The sequence below is a fragment of the Drosophila takahashii genome, chromosome 2R, assembly GCF_030179915.1.
Source record: "Drosophila takahashii strain IR98-3 E-12201 chromosome 2R, DtakHiC1v2, whole genome shotgun sequence".
NCBI classification, from domain to species: Eukaryota; Metazoa; Arthropoda; class Insecta; order Diptera; family Drosophilidae; genus Drosophila; species Drosophila takahashii.
This window is the reverse complement of record NC_091679.1, coordinates 17,219,910-17,236,555: the sequence shown is the minus strand read 5'-3', so window position 1 is coordinate 17,236,555 and position 16,646 is coordinate 17,219,910. Positions and strand designations below refer to the sequence as shown.

At 38.0% G+C, this 16,646-nt stretch overlaps 1 protein-coding gene across 1 annotated transcript; it reads left to right on the top strand.

The window, feature by feature from the left end:
- The first annotated feature begins 14,202 nt into the window (after window positions 1-14,202).
- LOC123002518 (uncharacterized) lies at window positions 14,203-15,099 on the top strand. Its single transcript, XM_044392827.1, has one exon. It carries the CDS (start codon window positions 14,203-14,205, stop codon window positions 15,097-15,099), a length of 897 nt encoding a protein of 298 aa, XP_044248762.1.
- Window positions 15,100-16,646: the final 1,547 nt, after the last annotated feature.

Genomic DNA, 16,646 nt, shown 5'->3' with positions numbered 1-16,646 from the left:
GGATCAGAGAAGTCGGTAGCCGGGTAGAAGTCGGGCCGAGTAGGCCCTTCGTCCCACTTCGTTTTTCTTGTCGTTAACATTCGGCAGCCGAAGGAAGTCAATGGCTACTTTCCTATATTCTAGGGTCATTTCATTCATATATTCAAAGGTGATTTTGTCCTTAAATACGTACAAAAATGTTTTGGCTGCGACGGCAAAACAAACATATGAGATTTTCATTTTTCTATTTTTAAGAAAAATTCTTTCTTGAATTTTTTCCATCAAGAAAGGTTTTCTGTATTCAAAGGACAATTTTCTAATAACAAGAAATTTTTTTTCTATTTTCAAAGGTAGGCCGATTCAATGGCGAGATTTCCAAAATTTAGAAATTAATTTTTATGAGTGTAAAAAGACAATACATCAAGGGATAAAAAAAGTATGACGATTTTAAAACGAAATACTATTTCCCAGACGCACAAAAACTAATTCAAAACATTATTAATAAAAGTGAAATTTGTAATTTATGCAAAGCAGAGCACCGAAAAGTTGCTCTTCCTTTTGGAAAAACTCCAGAAACCAAAAATATTCGCGATAAATATGTTAAAGACTATTATTTTATTGACCCACGTAAATTTTTAACATGTATCGACATTCATTCAAAATTCATTTCTATTATTGAAACCAAAACCACAGATTGGATTGAAAGTAAAAAACCTCTTCCTAAAATTTTTACTATGATAGGTAAACCAAAAACAATTAAAATGGATCAAGATTCACTCCTAGTATCTAAATCATTGCAAAATTGGTTACAAAAAAAAATTACAACTAGCAAGATTGGTACCGAACTTTGTGAAACTTCCACGAATCATTTCTAGTTTTCGATAATAATTGGGTGCTCCTGAGTAAAAGTCCCATACAAACTTATGTCCCTTCACCTACAGGTTCCGCGGTATAGCTAAGAATAAAAAAAAACCGATGTTTGCCGACATTTTAAATTATTTTTTCAACCATTGCCCATCTCTTTCAAATTCGATGCTAAAGTTGAAAAATTTTCAAGTTTTCTCTGATGAAAAAAGAAATTTGAGAATTAAGTCTTAAATGGAACTAATTTTAACTATTCCTTGAATCTATTGTTCATTGTATGCTTTAATTTCAGTTTAAAGCCTTTTTGATGACGACATTTTATTGGATTTATTAAACGAATAAAACCGCTTTTTTGATTTTATTATCTACTCATAAAAGCTGTCAAATCTTAAATAAGTCAATGCATCCTATAGAATGTATGTTTCTCCATGTATGTTCAGTAAACGTTTTTAATTTCTTAGTTTTATAGGTTGCCATGACGTATTCGAAATTTGACAACATTTAGGAGTAGATAATAAAATCAAAAAAGCGGTTTTATTCGTTTAATAAATTCAATAAAATTTCCTCATAAAAAAATTAGAAATGGTGCGTGGAGATTTTTAGCTGTGTACCTGTGTTATCAATGCACTTACAGACGCTGAAGACAAATTAATGAATCTAGAACAAGAAAGGAAGCTAAATAATTATAGTTTAATGATCACTCGGTGAAGTTCCAGGGTTTCCAGATTGAGCGTGTTTATTTAAATTTTGTTTTTAAGTTGTCAAATATCAAAACGCCTACTTCCTACAAAGTTACAATAAATTTTCTTATATTTGTTTGAATATTCCTATGGGAGCCTTAAGATATAGTGGTCCGATCCGGCTCGCTCCGACATATGTACTACCTGCAATAGAAAGAAAACTTTCGGGAAAGTTTCATTGCGATAGCTTTAAAACTGAGAGACTAGTTCGCATAGAAACGGACAGACGGACAGAAGGACAGACGGGCAGACGGACAGACGGACATGGCTAAATAGACTCGGCTATTGGTGCTGATCAAGAATATATATACTTTATGTGGTCGGAAACGACTCCTGCACTGCGTTGCAAACATTTGACTGAAATTATAATACCCTCTGCAAGGGTATAAGAAGCGACATACGTTATAAATATGCAAAAACGAAAAGAACACAAGATAGATAAAATTAATAAAAACCGCGAGGAACATGAAGTAGATTTGGAATACACTAAAGTTGAAAAAGAAATGAAACGTAAAGCTTAATTAGTAAGCCCATTCAAAAAGACAGGAGCGTTAGAACAAAAAGATGAAAAGCACTGGCAAGAAACCAATAGGGGATAAAACACAAAAGAAAATTCAAAAAAGCTAAAATGCATAATCTTTCTCATCATTACAGGGAGACTGGCAGTACTGACTCTGATACTGAAATTAAAGACATGGACGAAAATACCATCGATAACAGCTCAACAAATTAGCATTACGCCCATTACCTCGAACAGCGGTTATTTACTTCTGAACACAGGGACTATAAAAATACCTCTAAATTACGAACACAATATGATAAATATAATTCAAACAAAAATATTTGAAACGTATCAAGATTTTATAAAGTACGAAAACCAATTGAAAAACGTACCGGACATTGCTTTAACATTGAAACAACTAAAACATAAAATCAAAGGAATTGCTTTGTCACAAAGACAAAAACGGGGATTAATTAACTTTGTAGGAATAGCTTACGAATATCTATTTGAAACATTAACTGAAGATGGTAAACAAGAGTTGGAAGATAAACTTCAAAACTTACAGGGAATAATAATTGAAAATAAAGAGTTTATTAAAATAATTCAAATAATAAACAAACAATCCAAAGATATAAACAGATGAAGAAGAAGAAGATGCTTTGCACATTTTTAAATACTCCCTAAATATATTTCTAGAGTGCTTTGAAGATTTACAAATGAGTTTACAATTAACAAGAGTGAGAATATTTAATCCTAAAATATTAAAACACGAAGAGTTAGAGAACATAAACGAAGAAAAACTTACTATCAATCAAAACTTCAGCTTGGTTAAACAGTCAGACTAAAGACACTTTCATTCTAACCCATATACCCACTTCATTTAAAGAAACCCAAAAATATAGAATTATAAAATAAACAGATAATATAGGACAACAAATTGACATTGATGACAATTATGAATATGAAAATTCACCAAATTCATTAGCAAATATATTAGACCAAACATGTATAATCACAGATCAATGTATTTCTCAAATCCTTACAAATCAATTAGCAAAATGTCAACATACCTTTGTATCAGAAAATAAATCTGTAAAATACATTGAACCTAACATCATTATTACTTATAATTTTCAGAGTCGAAGGCCACCGCAGCCTGTGCTCGGTTATAAAGCATTAAGTTTAACATTGTATGCTAAGCTCAATTTGTTAAATAAATAAATAAAATACTTATAATTTAAGTGAGACACAAATTAATCAAGATAGCGAAATGTTTTGTGACGACCCAGCGTCACATATAATAAAAAGAACATTCCAAAAAAAAAACATCTGTCTTTTTATTCTCCGCACCACATGCAAAATACGCGCCAAAATCGCACACTTTCAAAACGCGCGCCGAAACTGATACGCTGATCACACTAATATACCGATAGTCAACTACCAAGCCTGGCCACACTAATCCCACCGATACATCGATAACCTAATACCATCGCTATATTGCTATATATAACGAGTTATCGATAGCGGGATTCTCAGCATCTACCGCTCTGGGCACACTCAACGGGGCCTATATAAGCAGAGGCAAGACCCCCGATGAGTGACTTGCGTTCTGACGATCTTCGAGTAGGGATGTCAAATATTTTTAAAATGTATCGCTGATATATTTTCCTTAAGAAAAATATCAATATGATATATATCAATACCATCGAGCATCGATACTGACCGGTTGTGTTTTATCTGAGCTCTTGAAATTACCTTTCAATCGTGGTTAAACCGAACGTATATAATCCTAAAATTGGAGAATATCTTTCTAAACCCCCGCTTAACACTTCGCGCACCGTATATTAACATTACATCGCGCCAATAAACATATTTATTTGAATTACAATTCATCGCTGTTGCCACAAAGGGCTTTGCTGGTGCTTTGTTTTTGTTCTCTATCGCCGTTTGTCGCGTCTGTTCTTTACACCCGCTCTCTCAAGTGTCCAAACGGTCCTCTCTCCGTGCACTTCACTTTGAGCGCTTCGTCTCTCTCATCGCCTTGCTTGCTCTGGATCTTTGAATTGGCTCTCCGAATCGACGGCTCTCCCATCAAGTATTCTAACGGTCCTCTCTCCGTATACTTCGAGTGGGTCGCCTCTCTCATCGCCTTGCTTGCTGTGGATCTTTGAATTGGCTCTCTGAATCGTCGGCTCTCCCATCACCGTATCTGCCGCTATCGGGTGTTCTGCACGTCTCTTTAATCGCCCACTGCCTGCTCTTCTGCACGATTCTCTTAACTGTCTGTTAAGTGCATAGTGTCCCAACAATCACTAAAATGAGTGTCGTCATCTGTTCCGCAAAGAAATGCGAGTTCAATGGTGTTATCATTGGAGACAATTATTTGTCTTGTTGGCTTTGCGACAATTGCGCTCATATAAAATGCGCAGGACTTGGTCAAAACGGCCGTGTAGTGGATCTGATCTCGAAGAGATGGGGCTTAACTTGGTTCTGCCCTACCTGCCTTGTACTCACTCAGGAGATGAAAGCCTTAATGAGGCAAACAAGGAATGCGCTTACAGAATTTCGAAAGCAGCTGACCAGCAGCTTTGAAACTTTCTCAACTATGGAGACGCAATTTCTCGACTGTAAACTGCTTAATGAATCACCAAAGCGAAAGATTGCGAATAATAATAAAAATTCGCTGCAAATTCCATCTCCTTGTATTGCTGCAGTTGGGATTCCGTCACCTATTAGTGCGAGCCTGAACTCAATCTTGGCTGTCGACAACTCGGCTGGACCTGGCACATCGGGATTGCAGTCTAGCTTCGCCTTTAACAACACCTCACCTGTATCTGAGCATGGAGCATCTGAATTGCAGCCTACCCATAATACCGATCATGCTACTACAATCGCACCGGCCGCGCTTCCTTCGAGCCAACCGGCTGCTAATCAACCCCTCAGTGCTATACCACTATCAGGCGTGGTTCCCAGATCCAATGCGGCTGATCTACCTCTCAGAATCATTGCACCTAATAGGTCGGTCTTTGTTTCTCGTCTCAATTCGGAAGCCACTGCTGATTGTGTTAAAAACTACCTGTGCCAAAAATGGGGTGCACAACCTAATAGTATAAGTGTCTTTAAATTTAATTTCAAACAACCACGTGATATCTCTTCTTTTAAAATTACTTTTCCAGAATCTATGTTTTCTAAAGCTTTAGATCCCACAATTTGGCCGGAGCACACTATAATGCACGAATATATCCGCAAAGGCGCATCTCAGGATCCCAATTCTGTTGATGCAAAAAACTAAATCGCTCAATATCTGTTGCTTATCAGAATGTTCGTAGTCTATTGGGTAAACTAAAAAGAGTTTACTCTAACAGCACCTTGCTGGATTTTGACATTATTGCTATAACTGAAACCTGGCTAAACTCAACTGTTTATGATCAAGAAATATTCGTTTGCTATTTATAGATTAGACCGCCCAACTCTTGGCGGTGGCGTTCTAATTGCGGTATTAAACTCTTATTCTTCTGAACTCATCCCTTACGATAATATTCACAGCTGAATTTATAGCAGTTAAAATTACTACCGATAAATGTAATGTATTTTTTACTTGCTCCTACATACCCCCTGGCTCTGATCCTGCTGTTTATCTTCTTCACCTTTCAGCTATTTCTGTCGTTTCTTTAGCTGTTGGTGACGCCGATCAACTTATTGTCCTGGGTGATTTTAACTTACTTCATTTTTCATGGCTTCCTAACTCAGGCTCTATTATTTTATTCCCTGAAAATCAACATGAATTTGTAGATGGGTTAACTAATTTGTCACTTGGACAAGTTAATTCCATAAAAAACTCTAGAGAAAGGATCCTTGACCTAATTTTTGTTAGTGATGTCTCTGTGGCAACAGTTTCTAGATGTGATCCTGTGTCCACACCGGAAGATTTTCTACCATCCTGCTCTCTGTCTAAGCGTTGATAAAAATTTTGAAACTACGAATCAGTCTGCCCCACAACGCGTTAAGTGTTTTAGGAAAACTGACTATATTGGATTAAATTCCCACTTGGACCGTCTAAACTGGTCGACCTTATACTCTTTCACTGACCTTGATAGCGCAGTTCTTTGGTTTAATGAATCGGTTTGCTCTGCCTTAGATACCTTTGTCCCCGAAGCTTCCGTTGGTAACTCATTAAAGCCTCCTTGGTTCTCCAGGCATCTGTCCTACCTTAAAAACACAAAATCGCGTCTTTTTAAAAAATATAAAAAATCTGGGTCCCCCTCTGATTTTTCCCAATATGTTATTGCCCGATCTAATTTCCTAATATCTAATAATCAATGTTATGCTGAGTATATTGCTGAATGTAGACAAAATATCAGATCTGACCCTAAAAAATTCGATTCCTTTGTAAATTCTAAAAGAAAATCTAATGTATTTCCGCCATGTCTCCATTTGGGTAATCTTTCAGAATCTTCCGATATTAACATTTCTAACCTCTTTGCAACTTTCTTTCAATCTACATACTCATCTCTCTCGTATAACACATCGACTAGTTATCCATACGCTTTGCCTCACATTAATAATATCCACATCCCACCTTTTACAATCAGTGACGTTCTAAATAGTATGTTGACTACACTGTGCAGCATTTTTAGTGCTTTTTAAATTTACCTCGATGGATGCTATATTTTTGGATTCGTTACGAATTCCCAAGTTAAACTGCGTTTTCCAAAAAGTTCCCCGACGCAAGAATTCTTAGCAAAAGGACCTCAAAGTTCGAAAAATGCTGAAATTGGCCAACTTTGCGGAGCTCTCAGAGGCAAATGGATGCATGGTTTGATTCGATGTTAAAGTTTTTTAAAAGATACACCCTTTATCTTTTAAACCCCATAATTAAAAAATTTTTAAGATTTTTTTTAAGGCAGAAACAAATTCTAGAAAACATAGTCAAAAAACATAAAAGTATACAGCTGCGGTCAAAATGGTAGTAGTGTAGCCGCCCTGTGTATTTAAAAGTTTGTTGTTGTAATTGATCTTTTCCTGGTAATATTGTATTGATTATAATTTTAGTATTAGACTAATTGGATAAGAAAAAATTACACCATGAAACTTTTAAAAACACAAGGCGGCAACACTGCTACTATTTTGACCGCAGCTGTATGTTATTCAGTTGTTTTTTGGAATTTATTTCTGCCTTAAAAAAAATCCTAAAATTATTTTTTGTATGGGGTTTGAAAGATAAAGGGTGTATCTTTTAAAAAACTTTAACTTCGAACCAAGCCATGCATCCATTTGCCTCTGAGAGCTCCGCAAAGTTGGTCAATTTCAGCATTTTTCGAACTTTGAGGTCCTTTTGCTAAGAATCCTTGCGTCGGGGAACTTTTTGGAAAACGCAGTTTAACTTGGCAATTCATCACGAATCCAAAAATATAGCATTCATCGAGGTTAATTTTTGATAGTGCATAGTGCTATTGACGAGTCTTTCTCCGCAGGTCCTGATAAAATTCCGAGTTGCATAATCAAACAGTGTGCTGCATCTCTTTGCGGTCCGATCACTTTTCTATTTAACCTCTCACTGCAATTGTCATTCTTTCCAAGTATTTGGAAGACATCTTTTTTAATCCCTCTTCACAAGAAAGGCTCTAAAACTGACGTTGGTAACTACCGAGGTATTGCCAAGCTGTCTGCGATCCCTAAGCTTTTCGAACGTCTAGTAACCTGTCAGATTCAGCATATGTGTACTTCAATTATTTTAAAATCCCAGCATGGATTTGTTAAGAAACGTTCTACTTCTACCAATCTTCTCGAATTTTCATCCTTAATTCATTGCAGTTTTCTCCAGAAGAAACAAACAGATGTCAAATTCACCGATTTCAGCAAGGCGTTCGACTCGGTTAACCACTCTTTACTTCTTCATAAACTATCTCTTATTGGATTTCCTCCCTACTTACTTGATTGGATTTCGTCATACTTGTCGAACAGATCTCAACGTGTATTGTTTAAAAACGAAGTATCTTCTCTGGTAACTGTTACTTCAGGCGTACCACAAGGTAGTCACCTGGAACCATTACTATTCATTTTGTTTATTAATGACCTCCCACAGGTGATGTCCCACTGCACCACTTTTATGTATGCGGATGACGTGAAAATCTGTATGTCGTTTTCCAATTTAAGCTCACATCTTCTTATTCAGTCTGACCTTAATAATTTCCAAGCTTGGGCCTCAACAAACTTGCTATCACTGAATTATTCAAAATGTAAAACAATGTCGTTCTCCCGCACTACTGCCCACACAACATCGTACACTCTTGGAAACTCCTTATTGGAGCGTGTGGAGAAAATTAATGATCTTGGTGTGTTGTTCGATCAAAAACTTTGTTTTAATAGCCATATCTCAGTTATAGTCAGTAAAGCTACCGGCGTCTTAGCCTTTATTAAGCGTTGGGCAAAAGAGTTCAATGATCCGTATACAACTAAATCGCTATACGTAAGCCTAGTTCGCCCAATTATGGAGTACTGCTCTGAGGTATGGAATCCACAATATGTATACCAACAGAATTTACTAAATTCGGTTCAAAAACAATTTTTAATATTCGCTTTGCGTAACCTTAATTGGGATCCTGATCGGCACTTACCACCTTATTTGTCCAGGCTAAAACTGATTGACCTAAACACCTTAAAACACCGCAGATTTTGTAACGGTGTAATATTTATACACAAACTGCTGAGCGGTGCGGTGTATTCTCCAACTCTGTTGAGAGACATCAATATTGCAGCCCCGTCAAGATACACTCGTGCCTTCCGTCCTATCCGTTTACCAATTGTAAGATCTAATTTTTCCCTTCATGAACCATTCCGTGTTTTATGTACTAATTATAATTTAGCCTATATCCTCCCAAATTTACTGTTACCTCGATTCACTAAACGTATAAATGTATAAGTTGTTAAGTTGTTAAGTTAGCTGTCCATAGTTATCTATAAGCCAAATAAATAAATAAATAAATATATTTATATTATATTATATCGCCAAAAAACATCGATATATCGGATACTTTTGATATTTTTTTTTTTAGTTGAATTTCAAAATTTAAGCTGCGTAAATAAGCTAACAACAAAGACTTTTGCCCTAAAATTAATGTAAAAGCACTAGAAAGGCATTAACAATATAATACGTTTAAATAAATTTCTTATTTTGTTAGTTCCACACATAAAAGTGTTTGTTTTTCAAGTGGGATAACATATTTGATGTCTTCCCACTTGTTTTAATAGTTTTCAAACAAAGTTAGCACTTAGTTTGTTTTTATTAATTTCACCGAAATAAATTTTAACACCCTTAATTTTTTGAGCACAGATGAGAGAAAGATATGCAAATATCAAATAATATCGAAAAATAAAATATCGATATCGTGATATTTGGCTAAATAAATATCACGATATAAATATTTTTTTTTTTTGCAAAAATATCGATATTTTGATGTTTGTATATATTTTTGACATCCCTATATCCCTATCAAAAGCAAGGAGAAATATCCGGGTAAGTGTTCTGGTAGATAATCTTGGTATTGGTGGTGGATCCGTTAGAGTGCGGTTTTAAATCGGCTCTGCGACCTGGTGAGGATCACTGGCGTCCCGGTGTGGTTTCCTAGAAATCAGCCCAGACCTAGTCGTGATCACTGAGGCGGCCCGGTTTACGTAATTCAGGCCCACCTCAGTGAGTTCCCCCAGACGTTACGTTTCCGGCTCCCGATGCCCGGCAGACCGAAACTAACGATGCCCTACATTCCCGAATCCCACTAGAAATCCCAGTAGATCACTCCCAACGACCCAGAACACTAAGTACCCGACGTACCCTCCGCAGCGCCGACGCGACTTCACGGCCCATCCGCAGCGCCGAAGCTCGCACAAAGCAATGGACCTCTTGGCCAAGTCACTGACAAGCAGTCAACAACATGAAGCAGCATCAATCGCACTTCGGTACCCAGCGGGAATGTGAGAAGTTGGTTTTTGTGTTCTTGAAATCCTGTTCCTTTTTGCAGGCGGCGGTGTGGGGTTAGATAATTTCTGAGCGTTAAATGGGGGTGGGTTTCTGAGTAGCATCAATATCAGGCCACTTATGCGCTGTGTGATTTCTGTGGCACCACGATTATAATATTTTTGAACAAAAAAAATCACCAACTTATAAAATTCAAAAATTCTATGATTTGCACCAAAACCAAGAGACTTGTTCTCACATTTATTTTTAATTTTTAGTAATTTTAAAATTCGTAGAAAAAATATTAATAATGGTTAATCAAAAAATTAAACTATATAACTGTGGAGATCTGTACCAGCGGAGAGCGGCGCTGAGGATGAGAGTAATCTCCCACGCTCTCAGCCGTAGGCTCGGCTGATAGTTTGCCAGTTGGCAACGCCATATCATTAGTTGCAGTGACGCCGGCCGGAGCGGAAGGCCAATAAAGAACATAATTAAAATCGCAACATAACGTGTTTCGCTTAACTGGAGATTGGGGGTCTTTACACTGGCGACGAGGATAAACCCGGAGGCTACGTTTGTGATAACCTTTTGCAAGGGAAAAGTTCGTAAAGTCGATAAAATCACCAAAAACGTAAAGTGTGCAAAGAATGTAAGTCAAAGAAGAGAAAAGAAAACAGCATTGCCAGATTGAAAAAGCCTTGCCAAATGGAAGGAGTTGAAAGTGAGAAATGCCTATTCCAAATGGAATGAGAGGAACGAAAAAAAAAGCCTATTCCAAAGGGAATGAGAGGAAAAAACCGAGAGTCTATTCCAAATGGAATGAGATCGCAAAAAAAAAAAGCAAGTTAAATTGGAATGAAAGTAATAGCTTCGCAATAAATGCTATATTCCAAAGGGAATAAGTAAAAAAAAAAAAAAAAAATATAATAGGAGAGCATTAATACAAAAAAAAAAAACTCGATCTTGATGGACAAATTTTGGGGTTTATGTTTTAATTTCAGAAACAATCATGACGGAGCTGAAACCTTTCCTGTGCCAGGCAATGGACAAGGCGCTGTGGCGTACAGAATGGGAAATGTGGCTGCGCGCATTTAATATATATGTGGACACGGAGGAGATCACAAATGTTTACAAAAAAAAGGAATAAACTTCTCCACTTGGGTGGACCTCAGCTTCAGGCGGTCGTGTATAGCATTCCCGGCGCTTTAATACCATACGACGACGAGGCTAAGAACGACGTGTTTACTCCCTTGGTAAGCAAACTAAATGAGTATTTTTCACCACCTCGAAATTCCGCATTCGAGAGGCACCTGTTTCGATCGATGACACCGGTGGAGGGCGAAGGCTTTACGGAGTTCTTACTAAGATTACGTCGACAGATTGCTAAGTGTTCATTTGGCGAGACTAAGAACCAAATCGAAGAGATCTGTTTAACTGACAAAATCATCGATGTCTGGGCCCCCGTAGACTTAAAAAAGAAGTTGCTTGAAAATGAGCAAACTTTGGAGGAGGTCATAAAAATATGTAACATTGACGAGCAAGTTAACAAACAAACGCAGTCTATGGCCCCACCAACTATCTCAAACAGTATAAACAAAATTGTACAGCACGGTATGGGTACGGAATGTGGAAGGTGTGGTAGAAGAGGACATCGCGAAAATAGCGCTGAATGCCCCGCCAGAACCGTGCGGTGCAGAAAATGCGATAGACTCGGACATTTTTATAAGAAATGTCGTACACGGGTGAGAAAATCAAACTTCAGAGTGGAAGAACCAGATCGGAAGCGGCGACGTCAGGGAGATTATAGGGTACAATTGATAAGTAATGAGACTCAAAATGAGCATATCGATTCGAAGCCTACCAATCTGTTCAGAGTGGCAAATGAGCCGCCTGGCGAGGAAGAAATTCCGTGTAAAATAGGTGGTGATACAGTCGCCATGATTATTGATTCGGGCTCAAAGTATAACCTAATCAGCCATTCCGATTGGCAACGGTTGCGTGAGGGAAAAGCAGCCATGTTTAATCTTCGCAAAGAATCAGTTAACCAGTTTAGAGCCTATGCATCTGACCGCCTACTCCAAGTATTGCAAATTTTCGAAGCCCCGATTTCGGTGCGGAACGATTCTGAACTGATTGCAACTTTTTACGTAATTGAAAATAGTAAACAATCTTTGCTGGGGCGTGATACTGCTATTAAACTCAACGTTTTAAGACTGGGACTAAACGTACATAGAGTTGAAAAAGTGGAACCGTTTCCCAAATGGCGTGATGTTTCGGTTAAACTCTCGATAGACGAATCCGTTACTCCCATCCAACAACCTATTAGACGGGTACCGACAGCGTTGGAAGAAAAAATTAATGAGAAACTAGAAGAAGCTCTAACTTTGGACATCATAGAGCCCGTATCTGGCCCAAGTGCCTGGATATCACCGATGGTTATTGCCTTTAAGGATGATGGGGATATTCGCATTTGCATAGATATGCGGCGAGCAAATAAAGCTATTCAAAGAGAAAACTACCCTTTACCAACGTTTGATAATTTTATGACTAAACTTACGGGCGCCAAATATTTCTCAAGGCTCGACTTAAAAAACGCCTACCATCAATTGGAATTGGCCGAGTCCAGCAGGGGAATTACAACATTTATAACACACCGTGGCTTGTTTCGGTACAAACGTTTAATGTTTGGAGTGAACTCGGCCCCTGAAATTTTTCAAAGGTTAATGGAAGAACTCTTATCTCCCTGTCAAAATGCCTTAAACTACATTGACGATATAATAGTCTATGGAAGCGATATTGAAAAACATGACGCAGCCTTAAAAATGGTTAAAACAATTTTAGAAAATAATAATGTTGTGTTGAACGAAAATAAATGCACACTAAGAACCCAGAAACTAAAATTTTTAGGTCACATTTTATCTGATCAAGGGATTGAAGTTGACCCAGAAAAGGTAAAGGTTATTACTGAATTCAGAGCTCCCAAAAATAAAGAAGAAATACGCAGCTTCCTTGGTCTAGCTACATACGTGGCTAAATTTGTGGTCGACTTAGCAGACAGCACCGAGCCCTTAAGGAAACTATTAAAGAGCCATGAACCGTTTGTTTGGGGTAAAGAGCAGGACGAAGCATTTCAAGCGTTAAAAGGGAAAATTGCGGCAGTACCGAAACTTTCGTTCTTTAACCCTAAAGACAAAACGTACTTAATAGCGGATGCTAGTCCGGTGGCTCTTGGGGCTGTACTAGTCCAGTTTGACAAAGCTAACACCCCACGAATTATATCATTTGCTAGCAAGAGCCTTTCACCGGTGGAAAAGAGATATTCGCAAACCGAAAAGGAAAGCCTTGCGCTAGTGTGGGGTGTCGAGAAATTCTATTTCTATTTGGCTGGGTTGCAATTTGACCTAATAACCGATCACAAGACATTAGAGGCGATCTTTAAGCCAACATCGCGACCCCCAGCTAGAATTGAAAGGTGGTTGCTGAGGTTACAATCTTACCGTTTTCAAGTTAAATATAAAACCGGAAAAGAAAATATTGCTGATTCGTTGTCGAGGCTTTGCCAACATACAGATGCTGAACCTTATGACTGGGCTGGAGAGGAGCATATTTTTCGCATACTGTCAACATCCATACCCAAATCGCTCTCCATATCTGAAGTCAGCGAAATGAGTATCTTAGATGAAGAGATAGTAGATACAATGGCGTGTCTTAATCAAGACTCATGGAAAGCGAACTTGTCAAGCCCGTATTACCCGTTTCGCCTGGAACTGTCGATAGTGGGTAATATCTTACTGCGAGGCACCCGGTTAGTAATTCCACGAAAACTGCGAGAAGTAATCCTTAACCTGGCCCACGAAGGACATCCGGGAATAAGTGCCATGAAACGAAGACTTCGTTCGAAGGTTTGGTGGCCATGTTTGGACAAAGATGCTGAACAATACGTTAAAACGTGCCGAGATTGCCTTATTGTGTCAATGCCATCAAAGCCTGCCTCCATGAAACGGCACCCGTTTCCGGATGGACCGTGGAAATGCCTAGCAACAGATCTTTTGGGCCCGTTGCCGAACGGGGAGAATATATTGGTTCTCATTGACTATTACTCAAGGTATATCGAATTCAAATTAATCCGATCTATATCATCCAAAACAGTTATTGACGAGATGGAGGAGATATTTTCACGTCTAGGATTTCCAGAGACGCTAACCACAGATAATGGAAGGCAGTTTGTAAGCGCTGAGTTCAAAAGTTTTTGCGACACAAACGGCATTAAGTTAATGCCTACACCTCCCTACTGGCCCCAAGCCAACGGCGAAGTAGAGAACATGAACCGTTCTCTCGTGAAACGGTTAAAGATAGCTCATGCAAATAACGACAGCTACAGGAAAGAAATCCAGAAATTCATGTTGATGTACAATGTTACACCTCATGGTACCACAGGCGCTCCACCGACGGAGCTTATGTTCAACAGGGTGATTAGGGATAAAATCCCAGGCGTTCAGGATCTTGTTGGCGAAATGGCAGACTCAGAGGAAAAAGACAAAGATCTGCGGGAAAAAGAAAAAGGGAAGCTGTTAGCAGACAAATCCAGGAGCGCGGGAAGTATTGACATTCGTATTGGAGACAAAGTACTTCTAAAGAACGTAGTGTTCCCACACAAATTGACGCCTACATTTGATACGACAACCTATGAGGTTACGAAGCGAGAAGGAAATGTTGTCCAGATATTCGGGGGTGGTAAGACGTACACCAGAAACGTTGCTCACCTAAAAAAGATAGTAGAGACTAAATCGCCAAAGTTGACAAACCCGGTGGACGTCGACGCCGACTCCTATCTTCCATCTTCGATCTCTTTACAGCCAACACCTGAAACTTTAAGGCCACAGGAACCCTCGAAGACGTTGGATTCAATGGCGCAGGAGGATTCGATGTCTAGTAAGCAGGATATACCAAACGAGGACCTAAGACTCCGTCTAAAGAAAAAGGAAGGGGTGTGGAGATCTGTACCAGCGGAGAGCGGCGCTGAGGATGACAGTAATCTCCCACGCTCTCAGCCGTAGGCTCGGCTGATAGTTTGCCAGTTGGCAACGCCATATCATTAGTTGCAGTGACGCCGGCCGGAGCGGAAGGCCAATAAAGAACATAATTAAAATCGCAACATAACGTGTTTCGCTTAACTGGAGATTGGGGGTCTTTACAATAACTATTATCGTAATGTCTATAATGATTATATTAATTTATTTTACTCAACATTTTTCAAATAATAATAAGAAAAGCCACGGTAAGACGATTAAAATATTTGATCACATTTATCAAGGAATTACATTAAATTACAAAGAAAATTATTATTGTTTTTTACATTTTTAAACAGTTTTTGTGAAATAAAATAATTTGATCGTCAGACCGTGGCCTAAGCCATTTTTAAGTGTTGTTAAAATATAAAAATTCGTGTTGGTGGTATTGATAACACGAAAAATGCCTAATATACTTATAATATACGTAACCTTTAATGATTACGGTCCCTGAAAAGTATTTTTTAAACGAAATACTTATTTGGCGCCAAAGTGTGACCGGACTTTACAACGAAATTTATACCAAATCTGCATTTAGTATTATCAAGTATATGATGCAGGGTCACATCATTTTTAAATTTGTTGGAAAAAGTGAAAATAGTTAATTTTAATCTGAAAAACAATAAAAAGGTGAGTGATAAAATAAATTTTGTCTTTTTATAATCTTTATTTCAGCGTTACAAAGGCTAGTATCACAGATATTTTCGCCATTAATAAATATACGCCTCCGGATGCTATCTTCAACACAAATTCTGCATTTCAGTGACACTTGAAATGTTTTTAATCTTTACCAGTGGTAAATGGTGTGAGGTGTTCATTAAATGGTTGTATAAATAGTAATTCAGTACTAACTTAGTTGTTTAACTTAATCAAAATATTACATTTATTTCAGCCAGGCCGACTGAGACTTCTTGGGACCAGAAGTGTTGCGCCTGCGTTTGTCATATTTTATTTTTTCTTCTCATAGTTTTTGATATAGATACCCGACTTATAACTACTGAACAGAGGGTAAATGATCGGCCATGGCAAACCAGTCATAATTTCTGGAGAGATCCTTTAATTTTGCGCGGAGACCTAATAATGGTAATTACTCTTATTATTATTCCTGGTCTTACATTCATATCTAAATTATTTTTGATATTTTCAGAATACAGACAAGAAATGGATATCTAAGAACTGCATTCGGCCAAGCAAAACCCGGGAATGCTTCAGGCATTAAAAATTTGTAGTTCCAATGCTTCGATTGTAAATATTATTAATAAATACACAAACAAATATTACAAAAAACATGATTTTTATTGTGGAAAATCAGATACTGCAAAGCAGTGCAAAACCAAAACTGCGAGGGTCTGGAAAAACCAAAACTGGGAGGGTGTAGAAAAACAGATATTGCAAGTGGAGGAAAACCATAACTGGGTACGTGTGGAAAATCTATAATGCGGGAAGTCGAAAAACCAGTGGATTTTGTCCTGCATTCTTCTGCCAGAGATCCAGATAGAAACCTCATTTCCCCCTTACTTTTTGAGTCACCCCCG